Source organism: Theropithecus gelada, chromosome 20, assembly GCF_003255815.1.
Source record: "Theropithecus gelada isolate Dixy chromosome 20, Tgel_1.0, whole genome shotgun sequence".
Taxonomy (NCBI): Eukaryota; Metazoa; Chordata; class Mammalia; order Primates; family Cercopithecidae; genus Theropithecus; species Theropithecus gelada.
Window position 1 is genome coordinate 54,552,117 of NC_037688.1, and position 24,628 is coordinate 54,576,744.

Consider the following 24,628-nt stretch of genomic DNA (forward strand, 5'->3'; position numbering starts at 1 on the left):
GAGGGCGGAGCTTGTTGTCAAGTGGGCTTGGAGGCCTGGAATGGGACCCGGAAATTGGGTTTACTGGGAAACGTGATCGTTGGGTGGCGGGGAAGCAGGACCTTCCCGCGCCTCTAGTTCCCAGACTTGAGCAGGGGAATTCCCTCGGTCTTCTCCAAGCATCCCTAACTGCATTCAGCATTTTCTCTTTTTTTAGACAGGGTCTCGCTCTGTAGCCCACGCTGAGGCTGCAGTGTAGTGGCGCGATCATAGCTCACTGCAACCTTGAACTTCGGGGCTCAAGCGATCCTCCCGCCTCGGCCTCCCAAAATGCTAGGATTACAGGCTTGAGCCACAACGCCCAGCAAGCTCTTTTCAATATTAGCCTTGCCCAAAGCGCCTGTCTTGAGTACACTCCAGCCCTTAAAACATTTGGACACACGCAGCTTGGACCCCCAGCTTGGCCTCTTAGTTCGGACTTAGAAGGCCAGAAGCAGCCTTCTCTTTCTGTGGCCGCTTCAATCCCTCCTGAATACATCCAAAGCCCTAGCATTTACTATCTGGGATTGTTTATACACTTTCTCCATCTTCCACCCTCTCCCAAAAGCCTTGTATCACACTGTTCTAAACCCACAAGGTTCTTCTGCCAGGAGCTTTTGCCACCAGTCGCTTCTGCCAGGAGCGACTCAGTGCATAGCTCAGACCTGGCATTCACTAACAAATTTTTATGACCATCTAAGACCTAGGGACTAGACTGAGACAATGAAACACACACACACCCCTACCTTGTGGAGGTTATGTTCCAGCAAAGAGGAAAAGAATGAACTTATCTTCCAACAGCTATCTTAGAAAGGACACTTTGGGATTACAATTATATGAGGGAAGAAAAATGAATTCAGGTAACTTTTTATAGAGTACTTTGACTCTATATCATCAATCTAAAGGCAAAATTGCAAAGAAATCTTGAACTTTACTTAGATTTGTTGTTTGGTAATATAATGGAATGATTATTCTGAAGCTGAGTAATCAACATATTGACGTGACTGGAAGCCAAGGTTCTTACTGTGGGAATCTGGAATCTGGAAGGGGAAAGTGGAGAAAGAACCCTATGATTGACTAGAATTTTTTAAACGATTTTAAAAATATTTAAAATAGATAACATTAATTATTTACTGGCTCTTAACTCTGCTTTCAGAATGCCCCAAGCAGTAACATCACAGTAGAACGCCTAGTGTCTAGATGCTGATTTCTCAACAACAGTCCCCAATAAAAGGAACCAAGGCTGTTCAGGAGAAATGGCCAATTTCTAGGCTTCAGCAGGGAAAGTACAAGGTGAGTCTGGAGCGATTGGTGCTAGAAATTACTAAAGAGGGGGGCTTATCACAAGGACACAGGAACCAGATTGAAGAGGTTTCCGTTAAGTCAGTATCAGGGATAAAAATAATGAGGAGTATGAGGGAGCTTGCTGATGTGCTGCAAATGTTATATTCCTATAGGTGGTGAGTGACTGACTACACAGGTTTATTTATGTTAAAACATTCATCGGCTGGGCACGGTAGCTCACCCCTGTAATCCCAGCACTTTGGGAGGCCGAGGTGGGCGGATCACGAGGTCAGGAGTTCAAAACCAGCCTGACCAACATGGTGAAATCCCATTTCTACTAAAAATACAAAAATTAGCCAGGCGTGATGGCACGTGCCTGTAATCCTAGCTACTCAGGAGGCTGAGGCAGAAGAATCACTTGAACCCGGGAGGCAGAGGTTGCAGCGAGCCGAGATCGCACCACTGCACTCCAGCCTGGGTGACAGAGTGAGACTCCATCTCAAAAAAAAAAAATAATAATAATAATCAAATTGAACACTTAAGATCTGTGTGTTGGGCTAGGCACAGTGGCTCACGCCTGTAATCTCAGCACTTTGGGAGGCCGAGGTGTGTGGATCACGAGGTCAAGAGATCTGACCAACATGGTAAAATCCCGTCTCTACTAAAAATATGAAAATTAGCAGGGCGTGGTGGCTTAAAACCTGGATGACAGATTGATAGGTGAAGCAAACCAGCATGGCACACATATACTTATGTAGCAAACCTGCACGTTCTGCTTGTATCCCAGAACTTAAAAGTTAAGAAAAAAAAAAAAAAACGAGCAGGTCAGGTGTGGTGGCTCACACCTGTAATCCCAGCACTTTGGGAGGCCAAGGCGGGTGGATCACAAGGTCAGGAGATCAAGATCATCCTGGCTAACACGGTGAAACCCAGTCTTTACTAAAAATAGAAAAAATTAGCCAGGCGTGGTGGTGGGTGCCTGTAGTCCCAGCTATTCGGGAGGCTGAGGCAGGAGAATGGCATGAACCCAGGAGGCAGAGCTTGCAGTGAGCCGAGATCGCACCACTGCACTTCAGCCTGGGCAACAGAGCGAGACTCCATCTCCAAAAAAAAAAAAAAGAACAAAAAACAAAACAACATTCTAAAATGTGTTACCCTTTTTTCCTGATTTAGAAATTTCACAGTGAACCCCATCAAATCTTATCTGTAGAGCAGTAGTTCTCAAACTATGTGCACTAGAATCAATGGAGAAACTGTGAAATCCTAATGCCCAAGTTGTACCTCACACCAATTAAGTCAGAATATAGTCTGGGCAAAGCCCAGGCCTAACTACTTTTTAAGGCTCCCAGGTGTTCCATTGTGAAGCTATGTTGAGAACACTGCCCTGTATATGGCTTCTACCCACTGTTGTAATTCTAACTTCTGAGACCACCAATCAATTCTCTTCCTTCTTCCTGGAGCACTTGGGAACACTGAGGACAGCCATCATGTGCCTCTCTTTCCCCTCTAGTCTCTCTTCAGTGTGCAACATCTCCAATTCCTTTAGGCGCTCTTCTGGACTCTGAATTATGGTAAGGTGCTTGCCAGGACACGTGCACTCCAAAAGGCATGACTCATAATAACCCCAAACTGCAAATATCCCAAAGTCCACCAACAGAAAACGGACAAATTGTGATACATTCATATGACTGAATACTGCACAGCAATGAAAACTACACCTATGCCAAATATTGACAAATTTCACAACATTGTGAAATATGAAAAGAATACATGATTCCATTTATATAAAGTTCAAATGCAGACAAAATTAAACGACATTGCTAGAAGTCAGAATGGTGGTTACCTGTGGGAAGAAAGGAAGTAGCAGTGATTGGGAGGAGTATAAAGGAGGCTTTGAAGTGTTGACAATGTTCCAATTTCTTTACTGAATGTGGTTATTCATGTTTGCTTTGTGTTAATGAACTGTATACATACTTGTTCGGGGTATTTTCCTATATGTATGATATACTTCATAATTAAAAAAAAAATTTAAAATATTATGAGGTCCAAGATAAAAGATATGAAAATCCATTTTAATCATTCAAATCTCCATGTACAGGATGGTTGTTGCTGTTACCCAACTCTTTCATTCCTCTCTCAGCTCTGGAACCAAAATTGTTTGGGTTCAGTCTCAGCTCTACCATTTAGTAGCTGAGGACCTTGTGCAAATCTGTCTTATTTCCTCAAGTATAAAATGAGAACACTGTCATTTTAGAACACTTCCTCCAGTTTTCACTCAGATAGTTGATACCTATCATATGTGACATATTCATATGATGGATATGATAGTATAGATACCTACTGAGTGACTGAAAACTGGAGGAAGTTAAGAAATATAAAGTGCTTAGAACACAGCCCGGAATATAGTAAGTCATAAATAGTAGCAGCTGCTACTACTCTTGGCCTCAGAGTCTCTGTGGACGTACAAGGGAGAAGCTGGGGTCTTTCCAAGAAGGAAAACTTCCAGAAGAAGAAAATAAAAATTGTTTCCTTCTCTTGAAGCTCCTGGATGAGGTGGATGCTGGCTTCTGCTATCAGTCAGATGTTCAGGCTGGCTCTCACCAAGGGCCCAAAGTAAAGCAGGGGGAGAACAATTAGACAGGAGTATTTCACCACTAAAAAAGGCTTTTATTACAAAATGAATTCTAATAAAACCAGGCCTGGTCTTCAACCCCTCCCGCTGGGTAGAGGCCTAGGGTGGGCTTGGGTGGGGGAGATAGGGATGGGAGGCCCTGAAAGAACAGAGCAGGCTGCCCTCCTCTCATCAGTCTCAGCTGCTGCCCTCCTTTTATAAAGGGCTAGAAGAGCTCTTCCGAAGCCCCTTGAGAGTCCCCATCCTTCCAACCAGGATCCTTCCAACCACTGCTGTCACAGGACCTTAGCAATGCCGCATTGCAGGATCCAGGAGGTCTCAGCTGGCTCTCAGCAGAGGCCATCCAGGGTCACTCAGCCTGAGCGATGGCGTAGGAGAGCAACCACAGCAGCAGGGGACCCAGAGTGAGGACAGCAAGCCAGACAGCAAAGCTGGCCAGGATGAATTTCCGGGCCCGGGCCCCCCAGCGCACTGCCTCCTCGGACCGGCCTGCTTTATGCCGCTCTTCTGCCTGTGGGGGCAGGTTCTTGGTTAGGTTCTCCCACTACTTCTGCCCCAAGGTGTCCATTTCCCCACTTCACTCCCCCTTCCCTGTCACAGATGAAAATCTCACATCCAAACCCTCTACCTCCTTTCCAGTTTCTGATTCTAAACTCTCATCTGCAAAATAAGGTACCCATCTCTGCGCCCTGCCTACTTCTCAGAGTGGCCACAGTTAGCTCACAAGATCGCATATGGTAAAGTACTTTCCAATTCTTTTATTCCCCATTCTTTCCAACCATCCAAGATTGATTCAGAATTTGTAACTATTGGCAAGAAATAGTGAGCCTGGAGTATTTCATTCATGCCCAAACACCACCTCATTCTCATAGCCTGATGGGTATCTTTTCCATCTTTTTTTTTCTTGAGACAGTTTCACTCCTGTCGCCCAGGCTGGACTGCAATAGTGTGATCTCACTGCAACCTCTGCCTCCCAGATTCAAGCAATTCTCCTGTCTCAGCCTCCTGAGTAGCTGGGATTACAGGCGCGTGCCACCACACCCAGCTAATTTTGTATTTTTAGTAGAGATGGGGTTTCACCATGTTGGTCAGGTTGGTCTCGAACTCGTGACCTCAAGTGTTCTGCCCACCTCGGCCTCCCAAAGTGCTGGGATTACAGGTGTGAGCCACCGTGCCCAGTCTCTTTGTCATCATTAAGGGCCCTTTTTAGGATTTTGCCCTAATGGAACCCAGGAGTTCTTACAGTAAGTTTCTGACTGTTAAAATATGTCTCGGGTTGAGAAAATTCCAGCATGAAGTTTAACTTAACCTGTGTAGCCTTTCCTAAAGGACATGTGCTGTTTCTTTTTCTTTTTTTTTTTTTTTTGAGACGGAGTCTGTCACCAGGCTGGAGTGCAGTGGCACTCCACTGCACTCCTCGGCTCACTGCAACCTCCGACTCCCTGGTTCAAGCAATTCTCCTGCCTCAGCCTCCAGAGTAGCTGGGATTACAGGCACGCACCATCACGCCCAGCTAATTTTTGTATTTTTAGTAGAGACGGGGTTTCACCATGTTGGACTGGATGGTCTCAATCTCCTGACCTCGTGATGTGCCCACCTCGGCCTCCCAAAGTGCTGGGATTACAGGCCTAAATCACCTCGCCCGGCGGACATATGCTGTTTCTAATAGGCTTTTTGAAATGGTGAAGCCCTCTCAAAAACCCAGTAGTGTCTTTCAGACTCCTAAAGATTGTGCTTATCACCGTTCAGCAGCCTCTAGCCTTGCTCCCTCCAAGTCACCCTCGATGTAGGCCTTGAGAGTGGATCTTTCTAAAACTCAAATCTAACCACGTCACTTTTCCCTGCAGGAACCACTCAATGCCCCCCCAGTACTTTCCAGATAAAGTCAAAACTCTTAAGCACAGAACTGGAGGCCCTTGGAAATCTGGGTCCTCTAGCTTCATCTCTCACTATTCCTCACTGGTCCAGTCGTGCCCCACAGGCCTTTGTACACACTGCTTCCTTTATCTGGAATGCCCTTCCACCCTTATTCACTCACGCTTTAAGGTTAATTCCCGTCACCTCTCCTAGGATGCCTTTCCAGTTACCTACTCTACCACATACACATATATAATTATATACATAGATCCTCCCTGGCTCCCAGACTGTCGTGTGCTTCCTGTATTATGGTACTGATGAACTGCATTCTATTAATTATCCTTTTTCACTGTCATCTCTTTCATTAGACTATGGGTCCTCTGATGGCAAGGAACCGTGTCTTACTCTTATTTCTGGCACTAGGCCCAGAGCACTGATAGGTATTCAGTGACTAATCAATGTAGATAGATCAGATACATGAAACCATTGCCTTATACCCACCCCCCTGTTCCCATGGGAATTGCACTCCTCACCTTGATGGCAAACACCAGAGCCACGACTCCCAGGCAAGAGCAGCCACAGATAATGCTAGTAGCTGCCAAGCAGCGGAGGCGGAGCCAGCAGCAGCGGATGGGGGATGGAGGATGAGCAGCTTCCGTGTTGCCCATCAAGATCTCCACTGCCTTCTCCTCGTCCTCCATCACCTGTGGGCGATAGTCAAGGTACTTGTGAGCCCAACTACTGAGCCCTTGGCCTTGCTTGCTCAGACTCCACCCCTCGGAGCACTCTGTTCTCATGGCATAGCCTGGCACTCAGGAATGCTGCCTTACTGGGGAATTCCTCTAGTGACTCACAGAGCAGAAGAGGAAATGTGATGTGTGGCTGGAATCCTTTTACCTGAGTTTGAGGTTCTGAGTCTTTGAAAGCAAGCCAATGTAGACAAGGCATTATCTGTATTATTTAGTGTTACAACAAGTGGGAAGAGGCCAAATGACAGGTACACACCAAGAAGCAGGAGAAATACAAACTCTTGAAAGCTGCTATGAATCTGTTATTTTAATCTGTATTTCAAAGGACCCTACAATTCCCCCAGATTCCCAAGAGGCTGCCCCTTGAGTACTATAGATGTCAGAGAGCAGAACCCTAGGTACTGTACCCCACTTCAAGCAAAGCAGCCATTTTACATGAAAACAGTTATGGGAATGGAGAAAGGTAAGGAAAATATACCCGAGTAAGCCCTTTTTTACCGCTGAAACCAAACACCGAAAAGACCTTACTTCCCTAAGTCAGGTCTTCCTCTGCTATGCTGCCTCCCTGCCACCTCCTCTATTTTAACCCAGGCCACACAACACAATCAGACTAGTACACTGAGTCCAAATGATCTCATTATCACACAGAAACCTGCATAATGATGCCCTACTTAATTATTTCTCGTCTCCCTACTTCTCAGGTCCTCTAGGCCCTGGCATCAAACCACCTTTCTACCCTTATCTCCAACCATTCTCCTACAACCCATACAAAATGAAACCACAATGGCTCCCTGAACCCAAGTAACAAAGGATAGGAAAGGTGAAAGGGGTGAGACAAGCAGAGAGCAAAGAATGATGTGTGCCAAGAAGCTGCAGGGAAGTAGATACAAATAAATAACTCGGATGAGGTAAACAGAGTCAACAGGAAGACACAAGGAGGGCCCAAGGAGTAAACAGAGAATATAAAATGAACAGGGCTCTTACCTGGCTATAGGCTTTGAGGGACTCTGAGTTTCGGCTCCTGCCTCAGCTTTGGTTTGGCTTGGGTGGTGATGGAGCTGACTCAGGGCTCCAAGCCAAGCCCAGGGGTGGGGTTGAGTGGCCAGCCACCACCTGAAGAGCTCAGGGAGCTGGGAAGGGGTGTGGCTGACTCAAACCAGTTTGGCTAGATGAAGAGCAGGGGAGGGCCCAAGGGATGGACCAACTGGAGCTAGGACACCTGCCCTCTGGAAAAAGGAGTGAAAGGAAGCACCTGAGCAAGAGGGATAAAAGGGAAAGGTCTGAGGCATCAAAGAGCTCTGAGGAACGTCTAGGAACCGAGGGAAAAGAAAGGAGGAAAAGGATGTCTGTGACTTCAAACTGACTGGGAAAGGCACCCTACCACATCAAATTCACCAATCTTCCCTTTTCTTGGGTAGGTTTCTACTTGGAATATACAGTCCTAGGCTAGAGATCAGGTGCTAGGATCTTTGCAAGAGCAAGAGGGAAGAGAAAAACGATGCCCAAGTTCCCACCCAACCCTCCACCAGACCAGAAAATCAGAAGCCTCCTTACGCGGATGCTCGTACAGAAACTAAGTTTATTATTTTTTCTTCTTAAAAAAAAAAAAAAAGAAAAAAAGAAAAAAAGAAAAAAACCTCATTGTAGAGAAGCCCCTCCCCTTTCCCCTAAGGGTGGGGGGCTGTGAAGGACAGCTGGGGAATCAAGTACAAGGGGGTGGGGACAGAGACTATCTTGCCACCCTTAACACTGCCCAGCCATGTGGGGTGAAGGGGAGGGGGGCTGTGATGATCCCCATTTCCATGACAACCAGTTGCCTACCCCCTACTTTGGTGGGAAGAAGGGAGAAGGCCCCTATGTCTCCCTGGAGGCTTTCCCCCTCAAGACTTCAAGTAGTGGTTAACAGAGTCAGGCCTGGTCATGGAGGGAGCGGCCACGGTGGAAAGCCTAGGTGGAGGGGCAGCCCACTCACGTCTTGGCCTTGCGGCCTCTGTAACTAACAGTAGGGCCAGCCAGGGAGGGAGGGGCACTGCTGCGCAAGATGCGCTGGTCCCCTTGGTTGGTGGTCCCAACAAGCCGGCGGGGACCAGGACGTCGGCGTGGGGTCCCATCCCCTTCCTCCTCCTCACCTGAGGCTTCAGCCTCAGACTCCTCTACCGAACCCTCAGGCCCCAGGGGACTTGGGGGCTGCAGGCGGCCCCGCTTTGCCAGCCCAGGACCCCCACCAACTGGGGCCCCTGCTCGTTTGCGAGGCACCTTCTCAGTCTCTAGTGGGGGGACTAGAGACCCTGGACGCAGCCGGGTCGAGCGCAGTTTTGGGGCTAATGAGACCACAGGAGGTGTCATTTCCAACCCGCCTGGCCCGCTATCTGCTAAGTCCAGGTCATCCTGAATTACAGCCACCACCATGGACCCTCCACTCTTCCGTCCTCGCATTCCTTCTGCTTCAAGCCGAAGGCGGGCCAGGCGGGTGAGGGGGCGGCTTCCATCCTCATCAGAGGAACTACCCTCACTCTCCCCTTGGCCCTGCGGTTGCCGTCGCCTCCCCAATCCACAGCTCTCGAGGACAGAAGTGCTGTCACGGTCCAACACAGGGAGCTGGCTGGGCCGAGGTGATGGAGGATTCTTGGGAGGTCGGCCCCTCTTCCGTTTGGGTGGGGACGTTGAAATGGTGACAGTGGTGACAGTGTTGGCAACAGTAGCAGTGGGACAAGCTAGCAGTGGTGGGAGTGGGGTTAGGGGTGATGGGTGTGGGGGTGGCTGTGTCCGACTTTCGGAGTTGCCATCCCCTGGAGAGGAAATGGTCCCAGGGATGGGCAAATCTCGTGCCTTAGGGGGTCGCCCTCGCCTTCTTTTCTCCACAGGTGACAGGATAGGATTGGGTCTGTGAAGTGGCTGGGGTCCAAGAGGCTGGGGCCCAGGAACAAACTGTGGTTCCAGGACAGGCTCTGCAACAATTAGGGTCTCAGGCCGAGGGACTGGGTCAGCCCCATTGGTTTTTCCCTTCAAGGTGGATGAGGGTGCCTCATCCACACCTCTCCCAGCATCTGCTGGAGACCTGTTCTTCTTGGGGGGCCTCCCCCTCCGACGTTTCACAGCAGGTGGGGTGATGGCAAGCAGTGCTCCGTCTCCATTCTCTGGGGTGCCACCACCAGTCACCCCCAGCTCAATGTGACGGCGAGCAATGAAGGGCTGCTGGGGCGGAGTGGGCAGTGAGGATGAAGGAGCAGCTTCACAAGGCCCACCAATGGGAGGGGAGGATTCTGGCCCTGACATGCTGCGGACAGACGGGCTTCCTGGGCTGGCGCTAGTCTCAGAGACCCCAGGCACTAGGGTGCTGGCAGCTCCCCGCTGCTGCCGCCGCCGCCGCACCAGTTCCTTTTCCTCTACCACAGTTACTAGCCGTCCTGGCAGCTTTCGAAGCACTTTGGGGCCTGGTGGTTGTCCTGGCCGACCAGTCCCTTGACCCCTAATTTCCACATCAGCACTGGTGCGACGCCGAGGAGGTCGGGCAGGTGAAGGACCCTCAGGCGAGGAAGTGGCTGAAGATGAGGTGGATGGAGCTGCAACCTCAGGTGTAACAAGTTCCTGTGGCTTCTCTGGGCTGGAGGTTGGGGTCTGGGCCTCTGCCAGCTCTTCCGAGGTCCTGTCAGCTTCCAGTGGCTCCTGAAGTGGCTCATCAGATGCTGCTGAGGGTGGGAGCTCCAGGCCATTGCTCTCACTCACACACAAGGGCAACTCCTCACCTTCAGGCAGCACTGTAAGGGTGGTGCCCTCAGCAGAATCTGGTGCCTCCTGTTCTTGACCGTTAGGGACACTGCCAGCCTCCAAGGTCGGGCTGGGTGCAGAAGGGATGAGAGAAAGGTTCTTCTCTGACACAGGCAGGATCTCCACAGCAACTGGCAACAGATCTTTAGGGGGCACAAGAGTAAGTGAGGAGGTTTCTGAACTGGCCACAGAAGCCAGCTCCAGGGACTCTGGAGATGCCAACGCCTGGGCACACAGTTCTGCCTCAGGCCTCAAGCCCAAGGGGAGGTTGGTGACTGGGGGAGAAATGGGCACAGAAGGTGGACCAAGCAAGAGAGGAGAGGAAGGAGTTAGAAGACAGGTTTGGGCTGGAGGCGGTGTATGAGCTGGTGGAGGGGTACAGGCGGGAGGAGGGGTGCAGGCAGGAGAACAAGGAGGAATCTGTGGAGGGGGAGGAGAAGGCAATATATGGACAGGGAGAATGGTTATTGGATTTGGGGTTGAAATGGGTACTGGGGCAGAGACTGGGACAGGAACAAGGGCAGGAATTGCAGCTGGAGCTGAAGCTGGAGTGGGTCGAGGCCTAGATGCTGGCCTGGAAACTCTCTCCCTGGCAGGACTGCAGCGGGGCGGTGTGGTGGTGCTGCGAGTTTGATGGGCGGATATGACAGGAGTGTGGTTTGCCCCCTGAGTCTCAGCCCGGGCTCCACGAAGACGCTCACTGACACGAGTCCCTGGCCTCTCAGGGGCCTTGGCCTTTTTACTGCGCCGGTGGGTGCCTCCACCAGTCCCACAGGAACTCTCATCCCCAGCCCCCGGCCCCTCCTCCTCCTCTTGGGGTAGGCGGAACACCTCCTCCTTGGCTTGGTCCAGGTCTTTGCGGGCAGCTTCCACTTGCTCCTACAACAACAGGGCCCACAAGTGGTCAGGAGGAGGCAAGCAGAGTAGAGAGTGAGTAGAAATTAGCAGCTTCCAGGCCAGGCGCAGTGGCTCATGCCTGTAATTCCAGCACTTGGGGAGGCTGAGGCCAGCGGATTACCTGAGGTCAGGAGTTCAAGACCAGCCTGGCCAACATGGTGAAACCCCGTCTGTACTAAAAATACAAAAACTAGCCAGGTGTGGTGGCACACGCCTGTAATCCCAGCTTCTCGGGAGGCTGAGGCAGGAGAACTGCTTGAACCCGGGAGGCAAAGATTGCAGTGACCTGAGATTGTACCAATACACTCCAGACTGGGCGACAGAGTGAAACTTTGTCTCAAAAAAAAAAAGAAAAAGAAATTAGCAGCTTCCAACTGCCAGCCCCATCCCTGGAAATACTCACTTCTGCCTGTTTGAGCTCCTCTCGGCTCACCTCCTCCAGTGAGGCCTCCAGGAATTTCATGGCATAACGCTCAATGGGGGTCAGCTGCAAGGAGGAGCAGTGATGATAAACGTAGGAACCTGGTACCCAGGGACCCACCACCCTTATTTATTCCCAGCAGGGAAGACAGAAGGAGGGTCACAAGCCTAGGGGAAGCAGTAAAGTCAAGAACTAGTGGGTCCAACACTGACTGACCTGTTCTACGAGGGCAGCAATTTCCTGCTCAGCCCGGGACATCTCCTCATCCTCAGCCCCAGGCCGGCCAGCCTCCTCTCCCTCACAAGCAGGAAACCCATCGTTCTCATTAAATTCTGCAAGCTCAGCCACCTGTTCAGCCTTGGCCTGGGTGGCTGCACGGATATCCTCTTCATCTTCTGCCCGACACAATGCCTACCAGGGTGTATAAAAGGAAACAAAAACATGAGACTACAAGTACTTTACATCATGTGATTTGATTCAGGCAAGACCAGGCATACACCAAACTAGGTTTGCAATAGAACTCAACAACCGCCTAGGCCTCCAGAGTTACCACAACTCAGTGGTCCACAAAGGATGGAACGGATTTTACCAGGACACCCACTAGGGAAAAATGAGTATTTTAGAGATTGCTCGCTCTACCTCCCTTCCTTTAAAGCCAGCCTCAGCTCTCAAAAAACAAAAAAACAAACAAACAAAAAAGCCATCACAGAAAGATGTGAATAGAAATGCACAATTCACCTGGGCACGGTGGCTCACTCCTGTAATTCCAGTACTTTGGGAGGCAAAAGCAGGCAGATCATGAGGTCAGGAGTTCAAGACCAGCCTGACCAACGTGGTGAAACCCCATCTCTATTAAAAATACAAAAATCGGCCGGGTGCGGTGTCTCAAGCCTGTAATCCCAGCACTTTGGGAGACCGAGATGGGCGGATCACGAGGTCAGGAGATCGAGACCATGCTGGCTAACACGGTGAAACCCCGTCTCTACTAAAAAATACAAAAAATTAGCCGGGCGAGGTGGCGGGCGCCTGTGGTCCCAGCTACTCGGGAGGCTGAGGCGGGAGAATGGTGTGAACCTAGGAGGCGGAGCTTGCAGTGAGCTGAGATCCGGCCACTGCACTCCAGCCTGGGCGACAGAGCGAGACTCCGTCTCAAAAAAAAAAAAAAAAAAAAAAAATCTGCTGGGCGTGGTGGCACGTGCCTGTAATCCCAGCTACACAGGAGGCTGAGGCAGGAGAATTGCTTGAACCCGGGAGGTGGAGGTTGTAGTGAGCCGAGATCGTGTCACTGCACTCCAGCCTGGGCGAAAGAGCGAGACTCCATCTCCAAAAAAAGTAATATAATGTCAAAAACTGCAATTATTTTTGCATCAACCTAAATACTTCTCTTAAGTGGAAATGCTAATGAAAAGGAAATAATTTTGAGGATTAAATGGTGAGGTGGATATACTTTGTACTTAATGCTTTTTTTTTTTTTTTTTTTTGAGACGGAGTCTCACTCTGTCGCCCAGGCTGGAGTGCAGTGGCGCGATCTCGGCTCACTGCAAGCTCCGCCTCCTGGGTTCCCGCCATTCTCCTGCCTCAGCCTCCCGAGTAGCTGGGACTACAGGCGCCCGCCACCTCGCCCGACTATTTTTTTTTGTTTTTGTATTTTTTTAGTAGAGACAGGGTTTCACCGTGTTAGCCAGGATGGTCTCGATCTCCCGACCTCGTGATCCACCCGTCTTGGCCTCCCAAAGTGCTGGGATTACAGGCTTGAGCCACCGCGCCCGGCCACACTTAATGCTTTGTACTTAATGTGAAACGCTGTTTCAAACACTTATACATAATTAAATCACATTTGGAAAGGTTTTTAAAAGATTTATTCCTTGGCCCTCTCTCAAAATCTATCATAATTTTGGGGTGCTGGGTTTGAGCATTTGTGTGTTTTCAAAGCTTTCCAGTTGGGAGCCTCAGCCTCCCAAAGTGCTGGGATTACAGGTGTGAGCCACCCACCATGCCCTGCCCACATTACTTTTAATAGGAAGTGAGGTTTAAAAGAGTGAGGATTGTAACTTAACACTGAAGAAGCATTACTGAAATTCAAACCTAAAACTAAGGACTCCAAAATCCTGTCTTTTTTCCTACTAAATCATGTGAACCAATAAGCAATGTGCTTACAACTATCAAAGGCTGACTGTAATCTGGGAAGCAGAAAAAACATCTCTTTCCCCTGGACAAGTTCAACAGACTAACAAAGGACAAGATATGCTGTAAGAATTAGCTCAACTTTAGGAACTGCCCACTCTTTTTTCACCTGCTCCAGAATATGAGTCTGCTTGCTGGCCACAGTCTCTTCTTCCTCTTCAGGGGCAGAGGGCACAGATGAGCTAGAAGGTTCCTCCAGGGGCATATCAAACAGCTCTCGGATGGTCTGCTATCAGATAGAACAGAGGGAAGTGTCAGAATCAACAGAATGCTAGTCTTAGGTCTAAGCTGTAAGGCTCTAAGTTGTAAGGCTGATGGTTCTTGGAACTATCAGGGGTGCCACTGGCTGAAGACACAGGTCTGTGAAGGCCAAAGCAGTCCTTTTTGTTTTTTCTTTTTTGAGACACTTTTGCTCTCGTCACCCAGGCTAAAGTGCAATGGCGCCATCTCAGCTCACTGCAACCTCCGCCTCTCAGGTTCAAGTGATTCTCCTGCCTCAGCCTGTCAAGCAGCTAGGATTACAGCCACCTACCATCACGCCTGGCTAATTTTTGTATTTTTAGTAGAGACGGGGTTTCATCATGTTGGCCAGCCTGGTCTCGAACTCCTGGCCTCAAGTGATCCGCCTGCCTCAGCCTCCCAAAGTGCAAAGCAGTCTTTTTTAATAAACAGGAGGAATTCCTAAAGGCACAGCAGTTTTCTCCTGCATAGGCTAAAAGATCTTACTTAAGTACCTGTTTAAAATAGGCTGTGGTGAAGTTGCCTCCCTCAATGGCCATGTCTCCCAACATTCTCTTCTGATTTGCCTTTTTTAGGATGTTCTCCTCCACTGTCCGTTCACTGATAAGCCTAGGGGGTGATGAAGGCCATGTGTAAGCAGCCAAATATATCCAGGAAACCCCATCAGTAAAGGGGAAGTAAGGTGAGGGAAGACTAGGCAATACCTATATATGTGAACATCCCGGGTCTGGCCAATTCGGTGACAGCGGTCCTGGGCCTGAGCATCCATGGTGGGATTCCAGTCGCTGTCATAAAAAACAACAGTGTCTGCTCCTGTCAGGTTCACGCCCACACCCCCACTCCGAGTTGAAAGGATGAAGCAGAATATGCGTTTGTCTGCATTGAACCGTTCCATCAAGGCCTAGAAGGAAAGGGAAAAAAAGATGATACTGGGAGACTTATCCCCCGAAACAGGTCTAAGGCTTAGTGGCACCCCCTCTGGAAGCCCAAATCCTGGGAAAAGAAGAGAGAAGCAGAGGTGAGCCTCTAAGGGCTGCAGAAACCTGGGTTACCTGTCTCTGTTCAACTCTAGTAGACCCATCCAGGCGCAGGTAGAGATGGCCATGGTAGGTGAGAAACTGCTCCAATACATCCAGCATTCGGGTCATCTGGGTGAAGATGAGCACTCGGTGGCCCTCTGCCTTGAGCTGCCGCAACAGCACTGCCAACGTCTGCAGTTTTCCTGAAGAGATATTAAGGGATACAGGGAGCTAGCTACAAGCTGCAACGGGTAGAATGCTTAGCAATGTAAGGCTGGGGTTAAAAGGTAATCAATGCTCTAGGCCAAAGTTTCAATTAGCCTAGCGGATCAAAAATGTTTAATTACAGCGGGACATGGTGGCTTACGCTTGTAATCCCTGCACTCTGAGAAGCCGAGGCAGGTGGATCACTTTAAGTCGGGAGTTCGAGACCAGCCTGGCCAACATGAGACCCTGTCTCTACTAAAAATACAAAAATTAGCTAGGTGTGGTGGCAGGCGCCTGTAATCCCAGCTACTCAGGAGGCTGAGGCATGAGAACTCAGGCTTGAACCCAGGAGGCAGAGGTTGCAGTGAGCTGAGATCCCACCACTGCACTTCAGCCTGGGCGACAAAGTGAGACCCTGTCACAAAAAATACATATCTATATTTAACGCCATACAAGTTCTTCCTTTAAGGGCTTCACCTCTTCGGTCTGCTCCGGCCTAGAATCTAACTTCTTTGAGTCTAACTAAAAGAGTAGGGGAATACACAACATCGAGGGAAGAACAGAATCCTCAATGCTTTATGAGCAAGGGATTCTTAAGTATTACAACAGTCATACCACCTGAAATCCAGAACAGATTCACAAGATAGATGTCAATAAATCCATTGTCACAGCTTACAGACAGGGATTTAAGGTCACAGTCAGAACCATAAAGGCTCTTAGAAGGTTATCTAGTTCAACCTTCCATCAAACACAGAAACAACTTCAACATTTCTGGTAACTCAGTTTGAACTTTTTTTTTTTTTTTTTTTGAGATGGAGTTTTGGCCGGGCGCGGTGGCTCAAGCCTGTAATCCCAGCACTTTGGGAGGCCGAGGCAGGTGGATCACGATGTCAGGAGATCGAGACCATCCCTGGCTAACATGGTGAAACCCCGTCTCTACTAAAAATACAAAAAACTAGCCGGGCGTGGTGGCGGGCGCCTGTAGTCCCAGCTACTCGGAGGCTGAGGCAGGAGAATGGCGTGAACCCAGGAGGCGGAGCTTGCAGTGAGCCGAGATCGCGCCACTGCACCCCAGCCTGGGCGACACAGCGAGACTCCGTCTCAAAAAAAAAAAAAAAAAAAAAAAAAGATGGAGTTTTGCTCTTGTTGCCCAGGCTGGAGTGCAATGGTGTGATCTCAGCTCACGGCAATCTACGCCTCCTGGATTCAAGCGATTATCCTGCCTCAGCCTCCCGAGTAGCGGGGATTACAGGCATGTGCCACCACGCCTGGGTAATTTTGTATTTTTAGTACAGACAGGGTTTCCCCATGTTGGTCAGGCTGGTCTCGAACTCCCGACCTCAGGTGATCCTCCCGCCTCAGCCTCCCAAAGTGCTGGGATTATAGGCCTGAGCCACCATGCCCAGCCTGAACACTTACTTTATTATTTCATTTTTTGAGACAAGGTCTGGCTCTATCACCCAGGCAGGAGTGCAGTGGTGCGATCTCGGCTCACTAAACCTCTGCCTCCCGGGCTCAAGCCATCCTCCTGCCTCAGCCTTCCAAGTAGCTTGAACTACAGGCGCGTGCCACCATCCTGGCTAATTTTTGTATTTTTTTGTACAGACAGGGTTTTGCCATATTGCCCAGGTTGGTCTCCAACTTGTGAGCTCAAGTGATCTGCCCACCTTGGCCGCTCAAAGTGCTGGGATTATAGACATGAGCCACCGGACCCAGCCTTATTTTATTTTTGAGACAGGGTCTCACCCTGTCGCCCAGGCTAGAGTGCAGTGACATGATCACAGTTGACTGCAGCCTTGACCTCCCAGGCTCCTGCAATCCAGCCACCTGAGTAGCTGGGACTACAGGTGTGCACATCCAACTAATTTTTCAATTTTGAGGAGAAAGGGTTTCGCCACGTTGCCTGGGCTGGTCTTTACTTGCCTCAAGTAATCTGCCCACCTCAGCCTACCCAAGTGCTGGGATTACAAGTATGAGCCATCACACCCGGCCTTGAACACTTTTAACCAAGACTTTCAGTTTATCTATTCTGAATAGTTTCAATTATAACAAAAACACTTTTTTTACCAAAACATTTATTGAACACATATTAATAAAAATTTTGATTTTCTTCTATTCTAGAAAATTTAAGAAATCTTGAAACATGTTACTATAGAAATGTCTGTGCAGGGTTGTGGAAGAAACAAGTCACTTACCCAACAGCCATTCTTGGGTAACAGAACCTGATTAACACTGGACAGCTGGCAGAAGTTCCTTGCTCCCAGGTGAAGGAGGCCCCAACCCAACCCCAGAAAATAAATAAGTTGTAAATAAGCCAGAGGCCTTTTTTGCTATTCCCCTTTGTCAGTGATTGTTCTAGGTATGGGCATATAGCTCAGTTTGAGCCAATGAATTATGAAGCAAAGTCAGCTTGGAGGTCTTTTTTTTTTTTTTTTTTTTTTTGAGACAGAGTCTTGCTCTGTCGCCCAGGCTGGAGTACAGTGGTGCGATCTCAGCTCACTGCAAGCTCCGCCCCCCAGGTTCACGCCATTCTCCCGCCTCAGCCTCCCGAGTAGCTGGGACTACAGACGCCCGCCACTACACCCGGCTAATTTTTTGTATTTTTAGTGGAGACGGGGTTTCACCATTCATAGGATGGTCTCAATCTCCTAACCTCGTGATCCGCCCGCCTTAGCCTCCCAAAGTGCTGGGATGACAGGCATTGAGCCACCGCGCCCGGCCAGCTTGGAGGTCTTTTGTTCCCAGAAAACTTTCTCAGACTGTTTTGTCTCAACCCCTTGTTTCTTGTTTAGAGGACTGGTGTATACCCTGGAGTTATGGCAGCCATCCTAACATGAAGAAACAAAAGCATGAGACTAAAAAGATAAAAGCTAAAGATGGTACAGCAGGGTAGAAAGATAAGGTCCTGGTCCCTTAAGGCTGGGTGCGGTGGCTCATGCCTATAATCCCAGCCCGTTGGAAGGCCAAGGCAAGGGGATCACGAGGTCAGGAGTTCGAGACCAGCCTGGCCAACATGGTGAAACCCTGTCTCTACTAAAAATACAAAAAACTCACCCAGGCGTGGTGGTGGGCACCTGTAATCCCATCTACTTGGGAGGCTGAGGCAGGAGAATAGCTTGAAACAGAGCAAAACTCTGTCTCAAAAAAAAAAAAAAAAAAAAAGGCCGGGCGCAGTGGCTCACGCCTGTAATCCCAGCACTTTGGGAAGCCAAGGCCAGCGGATCACGGTGTCAGGAGATCAAGACCAGCCTGACCAACATGGTGAAACCTCGTCTCTACTAAAAATACAAAAATTAGCTGGGCGTGGTGGTGCACGCCTGTAATCCCAGCTACTCAGGAGGCTGAAGCGGGAGAATCACTGGAATCTGGGAGGTGGAGGTTGCGGTGAGCTGAGATCGAGCCACAGCACTCCAGCCTGGGTGACAGAGCGAGACTCCATCTCAAAAAAAAAAAAAAAGGCCGGGCGCGGTGGCTCAAGCCTGTAATCCCAGCACTTTGGGAGGCCGAGATGGGTGGATCACGAGGTCAGGAGATCGAGACCATCCTGGCTAACACGGTGAAACCCCGTCTCTACTAAGAAATACAAAAAATAGCCGGGCGAGGTGGCGGGCGCCTGTAGTCCCAGCTACTCGGGAGGCTGAGGCCGGAGAATGGCGTGAACCCGGGAGGCGGAGCTTGCAGTGAGCTGAGATCCGGCCACTGCACTCCAGCCTGGGCTACAGAGCGAGACTCCGTCTCAAAAAAAAAAAAAAAAAAAGAAAGAACGAAGCACAGGTCCTAGTCCCTGAAAATATCGTTAAGCTACTGAAACAGCTACACACCACTATTCTCAGACTGGCTCATTAAGTAAACAATAAATGCTCTTGTGGTTTAAGCAACTGTTAGTTGGTTTTCTGTTACCGCCAAATAATTTTAGCCAACACAAAAAGGTCATTGTCTTTTCCAAGACCAAAATTTACTGTTCACTTCCTGTGCAATCTTGTACCACCAGACATCTTTTTCCATACACCTAAATGAAAACTCTATGCTGCACTGTCTTACTTCCTATTGTATCCCAAATGATCAGTAAAATGTAACAGATGTTCACAAAATGATCACTGAATGAATGAGTTAGCAGCACATTTTCAATTGTCATGAAAGTCAAATTCATGGCCGGCATGGTGGCTCATGCCTGTGATTCCAGCACTTTGGAGGCTGAGGCGGGAGGATCACTTGAGATCAGGAGTTCGAGATCAGCCTGGCCATCACGGCGAAATACAAAATTTACTAAAATCTACTAAAAATACAAAAATTAGCCAGGCATGGTGGCACATGTCTGTAATCACAGCTATTCTGGAGGCTGAGGTGGGACAATCGCTTGAACCTAGGAGGCTGCAGTGAGCTGAGACTGCACCACTGCACTCCAGCCTGGGCAACTGAGTGAGACTTTATCTCAAAATAAAAGAAAGAAAAAAGAGAAAGTCAAATTTATGAATGTCAAGAATCTAACATGAGGCTTACATTTCTCTATCTTGCCCATAAGCATAACCTAAAAAAACCATCTAAACCTTTACAGAAATAGCGAGAGACCTTAAGCGCAGCATCCCTCTGATGTAACAGTCTTACTAGTAAGAAAGGAAGAGAAGCCAAGGGTCCCACATTAGCCAACAAACTCACCGCAATCATACTGGATGAGTCTCAAGTCGGGGAACTGGGTGCGCATGTTACACACAATACGGTGCAAAGGACGAGCCCGGGGCCAGAGCTCAGAGGCCAATTGCTCCTGGAAGGCTGCCTGACGTGGGGCCAGCCAAGGAGGTGGGTGGCAGGCATGCAGGGAAGGGGGAGGTGCCTCCACAGGAGGCATGACAAAGATGAACCTGTGGAAGGAAGGCAGGCAGTGTAAAAGATGGCACTCTGAAATGCCCCAGAAGTTAACACCTTCATCAGCCCTAAGCACTACATCCACTCTGAGGCCCCAAGACCCACTCCCCATTAGCACTTAGCCCTGCCAACCTCTCAATGATTTCTGACAGCTGGTCTAGTCGCTGCTGGGGAAACAGTACAGCCCGGTGGGCAGCCTCGGTATAAGTCCAAAAGGTGGGGTGGCTGGGGCCAGGAGAACGAGGGCCGATGGGGCTGGCAACAGGTTGGGGTAGGGTACAGAAATCCAGGACTTCAGTCCCATACACAGGTGCCAGGGCCCCATGAGCCTCACTAAGTTGGAAAATCCGTTCCAGGCGTTCAGACCGCTGCCGCTTCCGCTTTTCCTCCAGGGAGTCCTGGAGGTGAGAGAGAAACAGAGAAAGTAATCAGGGCCCTCAGAGTCCACATCAAAACCTGACTGTTCTTCCCAGATAGAAATATACAGAAAACATGAGATCCAAAAATACACTATGCTTTTTGTAGTTTTCCAAGTTATTAATGAGAACTATTCTTTTCACAATATTAAGTAACTTCTCTGTAAGAGAAAACTGATCTTTCCTTGCATGCTACCAAAGCAGAATGACTGAATATTCAAAATTAAGATCTATAATTCCAACAAGTTTACAGAATGGACAATTTATGGGTATTTTCCTATGTAACACTCAACTCCAGGACTACAGCCTTCTTCAAATCACTGACCAGGATACAGAGAGGCCAATCAAATCCTGACGAGGTTTTTGCCAAAGGCCAGACTGGAATGGGGTGGAATGGGAACAGCTAACCAGACATCCAGGTCTCGTCACTCTGAGACAGAAAATGGGCAACCTGGCAGTAAGGAGACCAGGATGACTTTGACCCAATCCTTTCCCATCTTTGTGCTTCCAGTTTCACAGTTTGTAAAACTTCTTTGTATCACTTATTATGCTTGTAGTTACACATTTGTATGATTATTTGACTAACATCTGTCCACTACACGGTAGGCCCCATATAACATGAATTATGCCTTGCTCACCATAATCACCCAGTAACTAGCACAATTAAGCTTCCAATACATCTATCTGTTAACAAAATGAATAAATGAAAGAGACTAGACCCCAGGAGATAGTTGTGAAAAGAGGAGTGTTCCAAATCTCCTTCCTGATACCAAGTATCACCTCTTGGTTTGAAGTGCTCTAAGTGATGGAAAAAAAGTGTTCTAGCAGAGGGAAAAACCAATAGACTCAAAGAACTAGTTCCTTTTGAGGCTAGCTCTCAACAGTAACAAAAAGAGAAAATCTGGCCAGGAGCAGTGGCTCAAGCCTATAACCCCAGCACTTTGGGAGGCCTAGGCGGATGGCTTGAGCCTCCTGTTCAAGAACAGTTTGGGCAACATGGCAAAACCCCATCTCTACAAAAAAATACAAACAAGGGCCAGGCGCGATGGCTCACACCTGTAATCCCAGCACTTTGGGAGGCCGAGGTGGGCGGATCATGAGGTCAAGAGAACGAGACTATCCTGTCCAACATGATGAAACCCCGTCTCTACTAAAAATACAAAAAAAATTAGCTGGGTGTAGTGGTGCGAGCCTGTAGTCCCAGCTACTCAGGAGGCTGAGGCAGGAGAATCGCTTGAACCCGGGAGGTGGAGGGTGCAGTGAGCCAAGATCGCACACTGGACTCCAGCCTGGTGACAGAGTGAGTCTCCGTCTCAAAAAAAGAAACAAGTAGCCTGGCATGGTGGCACGAATCTGCAGTCCCAGCTACTTGGAGGGCTGAGATGGAAGGTTCACTTAAGCCCAGGAGGCTGCAATGAGCAGAGATTGTGCCACTGCACTCTAGCCTGGGTGACAAAGTGAGACACTGCCTCAAAAAAAAAGACTATTTGTAAACCATACATCTGAAAAAGGATCTGTAACCAGAATATATAAAGAACTCTTACAACTCAATAATAAGAAGACAACCCATTTTAAAAGGGCAGAGGATCTGAACAGATAGTTCTTCAAAGATACACAAATGGCCAACATAATATTTCAACCACATGAAATAAAGCTCAACATCAGCCAACAGGGAAATTCAAATCAAAATCACAATGAACTACTACTTCACACCCAGAAGGATGGCTATAATCAAAATAAGTGTTGATGTGCCTCAGCCTTTGGGAGGCTGAGGCAGGCAGATCACTTGAAGTCAGGAGTTCAAGACCAGCATGGCAAACATGGTAAACCCCACCTCTACTAAAAATACAAAAAAATCTGGCCAGGCACAGTGGTTTACGTCTATAATCCCAGCACTTTGGGAGGTCAAGGTGGGCGGATCACCTGAGGTCAGGAGTTCGAGACCAATCTGGCCAACATGGTGAAACCCTCTCTCTACTAAAAATACAAAAACTAGCCAGGCATGGTGATACCATGCCTGTAGTCCCAGCTACTTGGGAGGCTGATGCAGGAGAATCGTTTGAGCCTGGGAGACGGAGGTTGCAGAGAGCTGAGGTGGTGCCACTTTACTCCAGCCTGGGCAACAGAGCAAGACTGTCTCAAAAATAAAATATCGGCCGGGCGCGGTGGCTCAAGCCTGTAATCCCAGCACTTTGGGAGGCCGAGACGGGCGGATCACGGGGTCAGGAGATCGAGACCATCCTGGCTAACACGGTGAAACCCCGTCTCTACTAAAAAATACAAAAAAAACTAGCCGGGCGAGGTGGCTGGCGCCTGTAGTCCCAGCTACTCGGGAGGCTGAGGCAGGAGAATGGCGTAAACCCGGGAGGCGGAGCTTGCAGTGAGCCGAGATCCGGCCACTGCACTCCAGCCTGGGCGACAGAGCAACACTCCGTCTCAAAAAAAAAAGGAAAAAAAAAAAAAAATGGACTCAAATGTGGAGAAACTGGAATCCTCACAGACTGCTGGTGCTAATGTCAAATGTTGCAGCCACTTTGGAAAAGTCTGGCAGTTCCTTAAACAGTTAACACCTAGTTACAATATAACCCAGCAATTCTTCTCCTCAGTATGTATCTAACGGTAACTGAAAACACCTGTCCATACAAAGACTTGTACATGAAATGTTCACAACAGCATTGTTCATAATAGCCATAAAGCAGAAGTAATACATGTTTCCATCAACTCAAGGAAGGATAAAATGTGGTATCCATACATTATTATTCAACATAAAAACAAATGAAGTACTGATATATGCTACAACACAATAAACTTCAAGGAACATTAATCTAAGTGCAAGATGCCAGTCACAACAGACCACACATTATACATTATGACTCCATAGGCAAAACTAGAGACAAAAAAGTAGGATGGTGGTCATTCAAGACTAGGAGGGATGGAGGGATTGAGGAATGCTAGCTAACAGGTGCAGTGTTTCTTTTTGGGGCCATGGAATGGTTCTGATTCTGTTGATGATTGTACAACTCTATAAATATATTTAAAAACGGCCGGGCGCGGTGGCTCAAGCCTGTAATCCCAGCACTTTGGGAGGCCGAGACGGGTGGATCACGAGGTCAGAAGATCGAGACCATCCTGGCGAACACGGTGAAACCCCGTCTCTACTAAAAAATACAAAAAACTAGCCGGGCGAGATGGCGGGCGCCTGTAGTCCCAGTTACTTGGGAGGCTGAGGCAGAAGAATGGCGTAAACCCGGGAGGCGGAGCTTGCAGTGAGCTGAGATCCGGCCACTGCACTCCAGCCCGGGCAACAGAGCGAGACTCCGTCTAAAAAAAAAAAAAAAAAAAAAAAAATATATATATATATATATTTAAAAACTATTATACAGTTTAGGGCCAGGCGTGGTGGTTCACACCTATAATCCCAGCATTTTGGGAGACCAAGATAGGAGGATCACTTGAGGCCAGGAATTCGAGACCAGCCTGATCAACACAGTGAGACCCCCATCTCTATTTAAAAAAAAAAAAAAAAAAAGCTATTGTACACTTTAAATGGGTAAATTGGATAGTATATGACTTACAGCACAAACTGTTAAAAAAAAAAAAAAAAGTGGCAAGAGGCTATTATCTACTTGCAGAGCAATCAAAATTCAACGTATCATCCAAGATGGGGGAAAAAAAATTCAGCACAGACTACACGTCATCACTCTTGGCTTTTCGCCCTCTACTCTCTACTTCCAACCAGCCATGACCAACCTAGCGGCTGGTCAGGTAAAGACCAAAGGTGGAGTCAATGGCAATGGTGGAGGGTGGGGGAGTAAGCGGGAAGCAAAGACTAAGCAGCAGCTCTGATTATAGTGGGGAAAACCCAGAGGGCCTGGAGGGACCCACTGGACCTTCCTTCTCCTTAGTTCTGGGTTACTTAAGCTGAAACTGTGAGTTTAACTCAACTACTACACAGACATGAGCCTATATACATAGTACAGGAAAGAAATGGCTACCAGAAATCATAAACGGGACAGAGAAGAGTTCCTTTTACTGCCCATTTATTACCATGCAGGTTAAAAAACGGGAAAAGA

General features: G+C 48.6%; 2 protein-coding genes across 4 annotated transcripts in view; both read right to left on the bottom strand.

Moving 5' to 3' along the window:
* Positions 1–3,056: 3,056 nt before the first annotated feature.
* TMEM265 (transmembrane protein 265) lies at positions 3,057–8,038 on the bottom strand. 2 transcript variants are annotated; one of them, XM_025370325.1, is made up of 3 exons: positions 7,525–8,038; positions 6,325–6,495; positions 3,947–4,445 (listed from the first exon to the last, which is right to left on the bottom strand). In XM_025370325.1, exons 2-3 carry the CDS (start codon positions 6,490–6,492, stop codon positions 4,284–4,286), a joined length of 330 nt encoding a protein of 109 aa, XP_025226110.1. In that variant the 5' UTR covers positions 6,493–6,495; positions 7,525–8,038; the 3' UTR covers positions 3,947–4,283. The 2 variants fall into 2 exon arrangements, with proteins under 2 accessions (XP_025226109.1, XP_025226110.1); XM_025370324.1 differs by lacking the exon at positions 7,525–8,038 and having other exon boundaries at positions 3,057–4,445; positions 6,325–6,588.
* Positions 3,949–24,628, bottom strand: part of SRCAP (Snf2 related CREBBP activator protein) — a 46,635-nt gene continuing 25,955 nt past the window's right edge. The window contains exons 26-35 of one of the 2 annotated variants that reach the window (XM_025370322.1): positions 20,272–20,537; positions 19,933–20,135; positions 15,103–15,272; positions 14,755–14,951; positions 14,545–14,659; positions 13,920–14,039; positions 11,843–12,037; positions 11,609–11,692; positions 6,325–11,187; positions 3,949–4,445 (exon numbers count right to left, since the gene is read on the bottom strand). In XM_025370322.1, the coding sequence (XP_025226107.1) occupies positions 8,509–11,187; positions 11,609–11,692; positions 11,843–12,037; positions 13,920–14,039; positions 14,545–14,659; positions 14,755–14,951; positions 15,103–15,272; positions 19,933–20,135; positions 20,272–20,537 (4,029 nt within the window). In that variant the 3' untranslated portion in view covers positions 3,949–4,445; positions 6,325–8,508. Of the gene's footprint in view, positions 4,446–6,324; positions 11,188–11,608; positions 11,693–11,842; positions 12,038–13,919; positions 14,040–14,544; positions 14,660–14,754; positions 14,952–15,102; positions 15,273–19,932; positions 20,136–20,271; positions 20,538–24,628 lie in introns of those variants that run through there. The other variant, XM_025370323.1, reaches the window with a different exon arrangement.

Excerpts from the sequence above, each read along its gene's own strand:
- TMEM265 (XM_025370324.1), bottom strand. The coding sequence starts at position 6,588 with ATGAGAACAGAGTGCTCCGAGGGGTGGAGTCTGAGCAAGCAAGGCCAA. Across the intron at positions 4,446-6,324 it reads CTCTGGTGTTTGCCATCAAG|GCAGAAGAGCGGCATAAAGC; the intron begins GTGAGGAGTGCA and ends CTGCCCCCACAG.